A 12,395-nucleotide genomic window follows, 5' to 3' on the forward strand; every position below is an offset into this window, starting at 1 on the left:
AAAACCTGGGAACCGGGGGGAATTTTTGCGTTTTTTTTTCCAAAAAAGAGCACCCTTTTATTTCCACAAAAAAAATAAAATATTTAAAAAACGGGGGTTTTCAAAAATAAAAAATTTTTACCCCCCCAATATAAAAAAAAAAAAAAAAAAAAAAACAAGCAATCAATTTTAAAACAATAACAACAAAGAAAAATATAAAGCTTATAGTTTATAGTTTATATTTTTGGTTTAGTTTTAAAAAAATAAATTATAATAATTATAATAATAATAAATAATAATATTACAATTTTAATTATTTTTTTTATAATAATTAAAATTACTTCTAATAATAATAATAGTAATAATATACAATTAATAGCAACACTACAATAAAGTAAATTCACATTTTATTTTCTATTTTTTTAAATTAAATTAAATTAAGGAAAAGGTACTACTTTCTTTAAATGTGTATAATTTTAAATTAATAATACACCGAAAACTTAATTCGATTGCATATCTATCTTTTATTTGTTTATTTATTTATTATTTACTTGTTTTATTTTTGTGTCTCTCTTTCTCTTTTTCTTAATGTAAAATCTATAAATATCTTATTTTGGTGATTTTCGTAAATTTTGTTCTTTGTTATTTTTATTTTATTTTATTTGTTTACTTTATTTATAAATACCAAATTCTCCTATTTTTTTTTATTTAAGAATAATCTAATTTAATGCAACATACACAAAAAAAAACAAACCCACTTAAATAATCTATTTATAATTTGTTTTAAATAATCAACAAATTCACCTCAAGTGTATATTGTATATGTATATCACCATTATTAATAGTATACATTGGAATCCATTTAAATTGATATATATAATGTATTAATGTGTGTGCACATTGTTTTTTTAACCCATTAATAATAAATAATATAAAATCAATGATTCGCTGTATACATATATTAACCACACTCACACCCACAAACACACCAAATATATTTTAAATTAATACCACCAAAAATGGATAATTGGATAAAAATAAAAATTTTTAAAAAAAAAAAAAATTTTAAAAAAAAATCAAAATAAATCTGATGATTCTTTTAAATATTTTTTTTTTTTTATTTTAATTTTAATTTTTTCAATATATACCATATATTATCAATAATAGTCTATAGAGAGAGGATACTATATTGTATATATAGAATATAAATAAACATAAATCAAAATTTTATAAATTTTTTAACATTCTAAAATAAAACACCCACACTATATTTTGTTTTTTTTTTAAATTTTTTAATTTATTTTTAATTTTTAATATTATATTAAAATTTATTTTTAAATTATTTATTTATTTATTTCTTGTTCTTTATTTATTATTTATTGCTATTTATTTATTTCTTTATTGTTATATATTTCTTTATTTAATTTATTTATTTATTTATTTATTTATTTATTTATTATTGTTCAATAGTCTTAAAATTATTTGTATTAACTTTTAAACTATTACCTTTTTCCTATAGTTTTAACTCAATTTAAAATGTCCGTTTTCAAGAAAAAAGATAAATCTGACGATAAAAAGAAAAAACACGATGATGGTAATTATTATTTTTATTTATTTTTATTATTATTATTTCTCCCTTTGTCTTTTCATTTTAGATCTTATTATAAATGATCTTTAAATATGCATTAATAGATTTGTAAAAAAATAAAATAAAATAAAAAAGAATCATTATTAAGATAAATTAATTAATAAATTAATTAATTAATAAAACATTCAATAAAATATCATAAAATATATAATATATATACATAATTATAAATAATGGATAGTTTTTTATAATACTAAATCTCAAAATTGGATAAATTAAAAAGAAAGTAAATAATGGGAGTAAAATATACATATATCTATTTTATAAATATGATTTCTTATGCCCCCCACTACTCACACATTAAAAAAAAAAACTATACATACAAACAGATAAAAATAATAAAATTTTAAAGAAATATTAAAATTTTTTTTTTTTATATGAATAAAAAAGTGAGAATGGGTTTAGTTATTTAATCAAAAAAAAATATATATTTTATTGTTTTTTATTTTTTATTCAATAATTTATTTATTCAGTTTTTTTTATTATTTTTATTTTTATTTTTATTTTTATTTTTTTGTTTAAACAATTTATATTTAAAACTATAAAAAATGATATCAAGTACTAATCATCATCGTACACTTTATCATTTAAATTTACAAAATAATAATAATAACAATAATTCATTAAATAACTCAATAAATAATGAATTAAATAATTCTTTAGGTAAAATAGAATCATCACCACAGCCATCATTCCAAACTACATCAACTAGTCAAACTAATTTACAAGCATTAGCAGGATCAACTACAGGCCAACAACCACAACAACCATCACAACCACAACAATCACAAAGTGGTAATACAACTCCAACCCATCAAAATAGTAATGAAGAATTGGAACGTATAAAGAAAGAAGAAGAAGAAAAACGAAAAAGAGCTGAAGAATTAAAAAAGAAAGAAGAGGAACAAGAAAGAATTAGAAAAGAACAAGCTGAATTAGAAAGAAAGAGACGTGAAGAGGAAATTAGAAGGGCTAATGCTGCAAGTGCCGCAAATGCCGCCGCTAATAAAGAGTTAAATGAACAAGTTGAAATTCAATCACTTGAACAAATGGGCAAACTTTCAAATGATTCATCATCTTCAAACTGTCATGATTTATTTAGCTTTTTCCCAAATGAAGTTTATTCATCATATGATAAACTTCAATACTTTTCAAGAGAGTAAGTTAAGATTAAAATTAGATTGATTTTTAATAATCTTAATGCTAATAAGTTTTTTTTTATTTAGTTTAAATACATCAGTATTACATCCAGAAATTGTATTTGTTGGACCAAGATCATCAGGAAAATCATCATTAATTGAAGCATTTATTGGTAGAGCTTTAAATATTGTTGGTGCATCTTCAACTTTGGCCAATGGTTGTTCAAAGAGAGTTTTATATTTACAATTTAACAATAATAACGATTGTGATATCCCAAAAGTCACTATTAAAAAAGATAATAACCTTAAAGAGTTTGATCACGATATTATTATTCCATTAGAACAATTAAATGACAGTTTAGCCAAAAGAAACTCAAGTGACTTCTCAGAAGAACCAATCTATGTCACAATTGAATCAAGAAACACACTCAACATGACTTTAATTGATTCACCAGGTCTTTTATTTACACCAACCGAAACTGCCGAGTCAACTAAAATTGAATCGATTGTTTCATCATTGTTACGTCCAACTCATCGTTTAATTATTGCCGTTGAATCATGTAATCAAGATTGGAAAACTATGTCAATGAACCAATATTTAAAGAAGATTGATCCAGAACTCTCCAGAAGTACTTTTGTTTTCACAAAATTCTTTAATACAGTACGTGGTTTCAGCAACACCCGTGATATTAACAAATATCTTAGTGGCACTGTTCCAGACATTAAACCATTCTTTGTTACATTACCAAACTATCAAGTTCGTGCATCTTTCTCTGAACCAAATCGTTTCCAAGAAAAAATCTATCAAGCCCATAAAAGAGATATGCACGCTCTCGAACAACTTCAATATGACAAGAGATATGAACGTTCAATTGGTGTCCAACCATTAAGAAAATATATTTTAAATATTGTTTGGAAGAGCTATCAAGATACAATCCCACGTATTCTTAAACACTTAAGAGCAAAACGTCAAAATGCCGAAGCCACTCTCAATGAACTCCAAAAACAATATTCTTCATTAGATGCAACCAAACTTCGTTCAATTGCCTCAAACTATACTGTTACCTTCCTTCAAATCACCGAAAAACTTTTATCTGGTACCTCTGAAGGTAATCCATCAGCCAATGGTCAAACTTTAGAAGAAGAAAAAGCTCATCAAGGAGATTGTGGTGAATGGGTTGATGCCTATAAAGAAACTATCAATATTGACCCAGAAGAATGGGGTATTCCATATTGGAACAGCAGATTATATGGTGGTCAACAATTAGAAAGATTAATGGCCGAGTTCAAAGCTGTTTGTGACAATAGTAAAATCTCTGAAGTTAAAATGGATGATATCGCCACCGCCTCTGGTATCAATAAACTTAATAATATTCCAGATTATGCATGGGCAGCTAGTGATCTTACCTCACTTATCTCTAGAGACACCTTTGTTCCATTAATTGAGCAATTATGCGAACGTGCAATGTATATCATGAAGAGATTAACAGATATTGCCGATAAAGTAATTGATTCACGTAAAAAGAGTCGTGTTGGCTTCAATGGTCGTCTTTCAAGTAACAATGTAGATATGGATAACATTGATCAATATCCATTCTTTACCCATCATGTTAAAAATCTTTACTATGATTTTGTTCATAGAGCTTCAAAAGGTTGCAAAGAGAAATGCATGGACGAATTTTATTCATCAAGAACCATCTATTGGGAATTAACCGAACACCCAGATAGCTCATTACCATCAATTAGAAGTGATCACCATGAAACTAAAACTGCTGTTTGTCAATTAGCCACCAAATTATTTGATTCAATTCGTCAAAGAATAACCAAAAATGTTTTATTAAAACTTTACAATTTCTTTTTAGTTCCAATGCAAACTGATCTTTGGAATGAAATTCAAGCCCAAATTACCTGTCTTACTAATGAACAATTAGAACAATTATTTGAAGTTCAAGCCACTCGTGAACAATTAAAAGACGAAGAGAAGAAACAACAACAAATTTTAGAAAAATATTCTCAAATTGATGAGTTATTCTTAAAATCAGCCTCCCAATTTTGTCGTCCTTTATCCCAAAATCCAACTCCTTCCGCTTAAACTTAATTAAAATAAAACTAAAAATAATAACAAATAAATAAATAAAAAAATTTGTATTGATATTTTTTCTTTTTTTCTTTTCATTACAGATTAATAAAGAATAATATTATAAAGATTTCAATATTATTTTTTTTAAACCACACTATTTGGTTCTTTAATAATTTAAAATTTAATTAATCAAAAATATTAAAAATAAATTTATTTTGCCACATCTAAACTTTTGAAATAATGAAAATAAATAAATTTTTTTAAGATATTATTTTTTAAAATTTATTGTTTTAAAGATGTTTATATTTGATGGGTTTCTTTGACTTTTTTGGCTTGGGTTGATTTAAAAGCTGGGGAATCTTTATTTTTTTAACTCGAGTTGATTCTTTAGCTTATGGAGTTGGTTTATCAGCTACTTTAAATGTAGTAGTTATAACTTATTTATTTGGTGTATGTTTCTCTAACTTTATTTGTTAAAAATAACCTAATTGGTTATTTTTAAGAGTGTAGTAAATACCCCATTAATCACCTTAAAGATCCGAGGACCGGATAAATATAGAAATGTAATAAAGTGCACTATGCACAACTAAGGCTTGAGGTGACCAACTTTGCAAAAGGGAGTTTCTTAATTTATACTATAAATTTAAACTCCTACTTTATATGTTTAAACCTTATAGGGGTCTTGTTCTACTGAATGTGATATAACAACAATTCACCCCGAACCACTTTTTTTTTTTTATGTGAAAAAAATAAAAAATTACATATAAAAAAAAAAAAAGTGGTTCGAGGTGTTCTAAAATCAATTCAAATTTATTATAATAATCATAAACATATATCACATTTATTAGAAAAAGACAAACATATAATTATCATAAAATTTAGACACATTTTTAATTTAAATAATCACACATCTATTATTTTATATTTATCATCAATTGTAAACACATTTTTAAAATTAAATATTTTTTTAAATTAATTTTAATTTTTTAAAAATAATATTTTTCAGTATAAATTAAAATTCAAAAATAATTTTTAGAGAGAGAGAATAGTAGAGAAAGTAATAAGTAATAGTTTAGTTATAGAATTTATAAATAATAATAATTAGTAATTTTTAGTTTTAATAAAGATTTGTTATTTTTTAAAATATAATTTTTTAAATATTTTTATATATTTATTTTGGTTTTATTATATTTTATTTTATCTTTATTTTGTGTTTTATTATTATTATAATTAATTACATTTAGTTTATCATACATTTTGTTTATCATACATTTTGTTTAGTAATTAATTCATTATATTACAGAAATGTGATGGAACCCCTATCTGAAAGATGGTTACAGTTAGAGCTCCACTCGGAGTTACAGGAATATTACTAAGTTTAATAAAGAAATATAGTTATAATAGAAATATAGTTTAGAAACCTTTATTTAAGTATTTTAGTTATTATATTATTTATTGTTATTGTTATTAGAAGTTAATATTTAATATATATAAGTCATTAATAAAGAATTATTACTGAAGTATTTATACTATCATAAACAAGTTGACATGAATGTATATATATGTTAAACATGTGACAGTTTCAACTAAATATATTATAAATGGAAAATTATTACTATTTTAAGAGATATTATTATAAAACTTATTATTACTATTTTAAGAGATATTATTATAAAACTTCTAATTACTATTTTAAGAATTATTATTTGAAAACTTTCATTATCTTTATGAGGTATCATTACTGAAAAATATAAAATCCGGCTTTGGCGCAATGGTAGCGCGATTGACTGTAGTAATAATCTGTTATCATGTAATGTAATCACTGCTTATTATATATCATTTTAGTTAATAATTCAAGATAAGAATCATTTTATATATCAAACACATTAATCAACGAAGTTTAAATACTTTTTATAATTTAAATCAAATAATTAAAATTATAAAAATATTTAAAATAATTTTTCAAAAATTAAAAATTTAAAAATTTTAAAAAAATAAAAATAAAATAGTTTTTCGGTTTTAGTTCAAAAATACATAATATTCATAACTTAAATAATTATCGTTTTATTACTTTAATAAATATTATTTACTTTAAATAACTAATAGATTTGTACCTACATTACACTTTTTTTTTCCACACATATTATCTAGTTGTATCGAGGCCCGGGTCGAAACAAAAAGAAATTGTTGAATCACGAATAGATAATTTAGTAGAACAATAATAGTTTATAATAATATTTTTTTTTAACATAATAATAATAGTAATAATTAATAACAATTAATAGTAATAAGTAATAAGTAATACTTAATAATAATCAATAATAATAAAAAATGATGAAAACAAACAGAACCGTTGATGGAGTACTTAGCGAAAATATCTCTTTAAAAGAGGAGAACAAAAAACTTTTAATGGATTTGGCTGAATTAAAACGTATAGTCGAAGATAAAATATCTCTTTTAGCCACATCTGAAGCAATGCGTAAGGAAGAGAAGGAAAAGAGTCAGAGAGACACATTTATCCGTATTGATTTAGAAAGCGAAATTGCAGTTCTCAAAAAGAACTCAGAAAGACGTGAGAAGAAGCTCGCAGAATTAAGTGACGAAAATGCAGAGTTAAAATACGTGATAATCGATAATGAAAGAGATATAAAAAGCCTAGAAAGCAGGGTAACCCAACTAAGCAAGTCTAGAGAGGACCAAAAAGTTAGTGAAAACGTTGTGGTAGTAGAAAACCAAGTCAACAAGACTATTAGCCGTATGAAGCTGAAGAACGACGATATTGATGATATTTGTAATATCATTTGCAACAGCACAGTCGAGAAATATGGTGAACGTGCTTGGTTCCATTTAAATAATTATGGCTACAGCAAAATCGAAGAGAAACTCGAACAACTAACCCAAGTAGTATTTTATAATAAAGAAAGTTGTATCAAGTTTAGAGATATCACTAGAGAATATATTGTTAACAATGGAGGTCAAATGGAATGGAACGGTTACGTCAGATATATGAAGGATCACGACAACAAGGCAGAGCGTGAAAATAAGTTAAGAATGAGTTTGAAGGAGGCCAAGGGAAAGATTAGTATTTATGGAGAGAATCTAGGGTCTTATTGCAGCTTGTTCTTGGAGAATAGAATGGTTTGGGAAAACTACACCGACCATCAAAGGATCGCTGAACTCAAGGTCGACCTACCTAATTTTATCACAACACAATTTGTTGATAAATATAATAAAACAATTACAAAGGGTAATACGAAATCGATCGAGGAATGGGTCAAAGTGTTAAGGGACATTGGTGAGGTAACTTACAAAAATTATTTAGATAAGAAGGAGAGAGAACAGAAGGTTACACCAAGGGTCAAAGAATTTAACAGTGTTAAAGTACAAAATGCTGTAGAGAAATCAGATAAACCAACTGATGAAGAAAAGGTTAGAAAACCATTTGTTAAGGGGAGGCTCACATGCTTTTACTGCAAGAAAGAGGGACATGTCAGAAACAGTTGTCCAGATCTCGCCAAATAATATATTGGTACCGATAGGTATGCAGAAGCCTACAAGTTTTGCAATGGGTGTGCGTATAGGTAAATATTATTTACGTGCATTGATAGATACTGGTTGTAACGTCAGTTTGTTAAACAACAAGTATTGTTATGGGTTAAAAAGTTTTGTAAAAGATATTAAGGTCAGGTATCCAATTGGTGATGTTTATAGAGAAGACGTTGCTAAGAAGAGTGTGGAGGCTACTGTTCAGTTTAAAACATTGGATGGAAAAATGTCAACCGATATGAAGTTTTATGCAATTAACATGGAGCATGATATGGTAATCGGGTTGGATTTTTTGGTAGATTCGGTACAGTCGTTACGTATTGAAGATCCTCACATTATCAAGATATTTAAGGATGCAGATAATAATAAATTAGCTCATAAAGTTAAATTAACCTTATTCGAAAAGGATAAGAAGGTCGTTGATAATCATTCGAAGGTGGTAGCCAGTGGTAGTTTTAAAGATCTACAGGTGAATGGTAGAATGTTAATGTCGATGAAGACGTTAAGGATAACCGTAATGAAAGGTGCGGTTGTTAACGACAAAGTAAGTGATCATGTTGAAAAAACTGATAAAGTAGTTAGTGAAGTAGCAGCTAGCAAGGAGGTCCCAAAAGTAGTGGATGAATTAAACAAAGAACAGCTGGATGCGAAAGTTAAAGAATACACGGATTGGATAAATAATAAGTTCAAGGATGTTTTGGTGGAATCATTACCAAATTTCACACCTCCAGTCAGACCAGGGTTAGATATGCGTATTAAGGTCAAGGAGAACAGTCAGCCAGTCAAAGTTAACTACGGTAAAAGGTCACAACAAGAAGAAGATAACATCTTCAAGAAAGTAAAAGAGTTATTGGATGGAGGGATTATCGAAGAGAGTACGTCAGCCAATAGCACATCAGCGTTTTTAGCAAAGGGGGATAGATTAGTTTTCGACTACAGGTTAAAGAACAACCAAACTGTAGAATTTCAATACCCAATGCCTAATGCGGATGAACTTTTATATAAAACGAGAAATGCTAAATACATTTCTAAATTAGATTGGAAATCTGGGTTCCATCAATTGTTATTACATCCAGACGATCGTCATCATACAGCATTTAGAGCCGGTGGTAAATTGTATCAATTCACTAGAGCTCCATTTGGTTTGAAGAACTCTCCAGCGTATTTTAATAAGTTCGCTCAATCAGTTTTGGAAGGGTTTGAAAAGTTTTTAGCTATTTACGTGGATGACATTGTTATTTATTCGGATACGATAGAGGAACATATGGAACATATTAAATTGGTTTTGGAAAGATGCAGAAATAGCAAGGTCTATTTAAACAGTAAGAAGTGTCAATTCTTTTGTATTGAAGTAGAGTTTTTAGGTCATGTTATTAGCGCAGAAGGTATTAAAGTAAGAGATTCGAAGATAGCAGCCATTCAGGAGTATCCTATTCCTGCTACAATTGGTGAAGTTAGAAGCTTCTTAGGTTTGTGTAATTATTATAGACGGTTTATTCCTAGTTATACAGAACTTACTGCAGGTCTCACATCCATTACGTCAGGTAAGAATTATACCAAGTTAAAGCTTTCAGATAAGATTATAGACGATATCGAGAAATTAAAGTTGGCTTTAGCGTCGTCCAAATTGTTGATCAAACCAGATCCAAAGAAGACTTTCCATGTCTATATTGATGCAAGCGATGTTGGTACCGGTTGCATGATCACTCAGTTCGACAGTGATAATAATGAACGTCCAGTATTGTACGACTCGAAGAAATTTAATAGTTTTCAGAAATCATATACAACTACCGATAGAGAATTATTAGCGTTAATCAATGTGTTGAAGAAATTTGATTATTTATTGTTAGGTAATAAATTTATAGTTTACTCGGATCATCTTAATTTAGCTCATTATCAAACTAAACAAGAGACACCTAAAAGGTTAATTAGATGGTTAGACTTAATCAGTATGTTCAGTTACGAGTTAGTACACATCGAGGGTAAGAAGAATATTGCAGCAGATTTTCTCAGTCGTAACGCCAAATTTTATTATGATTGGGACGATGGGTTTTTAGATCAAGTTAAGGAATCGTATGAAGTTGCGGATGAATACAGTAAGAAATGGTTGGAGACAGCAAAATTAAGAAATGATATGTTGGAAAAAGATGGTTTATTATACTTAATTGATGCTACAACAGATTCAAGAAGACTAGTTTTAGTGGACAAAGCTCAAATTACTAAAATTTTAGACGAAGGTCATCTTTCTAATTATGCAGGTCATCCAGGAGTATACAGACTCACAGCACGAATCAGACCAAGTTTTTATTTTCCCAAGTTTTGGAAACGTGTTAAAGCTTATGTAGCCGCTTGTCCAGAATGTCAAAAGGTTAGAATCGAAAGGGAGAAGCATGGTTTACTAAATCCGTTACCAATACCTGCTAGACCTTGGAATGATGTTACGATGGATTTTCTCTCATTACCTACAACTCAAGATGGTAATGATTATTTGTTTGTAGTCGTGGATAGACTTAGTAAAATGGTCAAGTTAATACCTTGTAAGAAGACAATTACCGCTAGTCAAGTAAGCAAGTTGTTTTGGGATAATATCGTTTGTTCATATGGATTACCACTCACTATTGTTTGCGACAATGATAAACTATTCACAACCGAATTATGGGGCGAATTAATTAAAGAAACCGGAATGGTATTAAAAACCACAGCACCAGGTAGAGCTCAAGCAGACGGCCAAACTGAAAGAGTTAACAGAACCTTATTAGATATATTAAGAAAAAGTGGTCAAAAGATGGTTAATTGGGATAGGGAAATTAAGAGTACCGAGTTTGCAATTAATAGTACAGTCAACACATCAACACAGAAAACACCAATGAGCGTAGTTTATGGTTACGAAGCAAGAGTACCATTAAATATTAATACAGTATATAATGTCAGTTATACAGAAGGATTACAGGTATTTAGACAGGTTGCTCAAGATAATATGGTTGATGCACAGATTGAACAGGCTATTCAATACAATAAAGACAAAGAGGATATTGAATATGAAGTAGGTGATTGGGTATGGGTGAAAAGAAGTAAATTGGATACATTTAAATTGGAAATAGACAAAGATAAGTTACTTTCAAGATATTGTGGTCCATTTAGAGTAATTGAAGGAAAAACTCAACTAAATTACAAAATCAGATTGTTGGATAGAGCTAATGGCGTCAGAGTAGTTCATGTCAATGATATTAAACCATTCATTGAAGAAGATAGAAACTTATTCGTAGATAGAGGACGTAAAACTCAAATCCCTGTGGTAGAAGAAATAGACACAATCGTTAATAAGAGAAATAGAGTATATGGTAAAGGGTCAAGAATCGAATATTTAATCCGTTACAAGAATGCTGGTGAAGATAACGATGTATGGGTTCCACAGCACTACTTAGAAGATTGTCCTATGTTAGTACGTCAATTTGAAGATGAGCTTGCAAAAACAGTTCCAGTTGAGAATAATTTTTTAGCACACCAGAAGAGACTTAATAAACAAGTTTAACACGATAATCAACTCTTCCACAAACATAAAAAAAAAAAAAAAAAAAAAAAATTTCATTTAATTTTGGGAATCTTGTCAAGAAAGGGGATATGTAATGTAATCACTGCTTATTATATATCATTTTAGTTAATAATTCAAGATAAGAATCATTTTATATATCAAACACATTAATCAACGAAGTTTAAATACTTTTTATAATTTAAATCAAATAATTAAAATTATAAAAATATTTAAAATAATTTTTCAAAAATTAAAAATTTAAAAATTTTAAAAAAATAAAAATAAAATAGTTTTTCGGTTTTAGTTCAAAAATACATAATATTCATAACTTAAATAATTATCGTTTTATTACTTTAATAAATATTATTTACTTTAAATAACTAATAGATTTGTACCTACATTACAATCAATCGGTTGCTAGTTCGAGTCTGGCAAGCCGGAATCTTTTTTAGCTTTTATCTTTTGTGTGAT

General features: G+C 27.3%; 3 protein-coding genes across 3 annotated transcripts; all 3 read left to right on the forward strand.

The window, feature by feature from the left end:
• Positions 1–2,676: 2,676 nt before the first annotated feature.
• On the forward strand, positions 2,677–4,858 carry DICPUDRAFT_34090 (uncharacterized protein; the record flags this gene model as incomplete). The annotated part of the gene is made up of 2 exons (XM_003288417.1): positions 2,677–2,786; positions 2,854–4,858. 2 exons carry the CDS (start codon positions 2,677–2,679, stop codon positions 4,856–4,858), a joined length of 2,115 nt encoding a protein of 704 aa, XP_003288465.1.
• Positions 4,859–7,177: 2,319 nt separating this feature from the next.
• DICPUDRAFT_79264 (uncharacterized protein) lies at positions 7,178–8,368 on the forward strand (the record flags this gene model as incomplete). Its single annotated transcript, XM_003288418.1, has 1 exon — positions 7,178–8,368. One exon carries the CDS (start codon positions 7,178–7,180, stop codon positions 8,366–8,368), a length of 1,191 nt encoding a protein of 396 aa, XP_003288466.1.
• A 3,232-nt stretch (positions 8,369–11,600) lies between these two features.
• Positions 11,601–11,861, forward strand: DICPUDRAFT_22709 (uncharacterized protein; the record flags this gene model as incomplete). The annotated part of the gene is made up of 1 exon (XM_003288419.1): positions 11,601–11,861. A coding segment is annotated over one exon (261 nt), but the record flags the coding sequence as incomplete, so codon positions are not given.
• Between the last annotated feature and the right edge of the window lie 534 nt (positions 11,862–12,395).

This window comes from Dictyostelium purpureum (assembly GCF_000190715.1).
Source record: "Dictyostelium purpureum unplaced genomic scaffold DICPUscaffold_135, whole genome shotgun sequence".
Lineage (NCBI taxonomy): Eukaryota > Evosea > Eumycetozoa > Dictyosteliales > Dictyosteliaceae > Dictyostelium > Dictyostelium purpureum.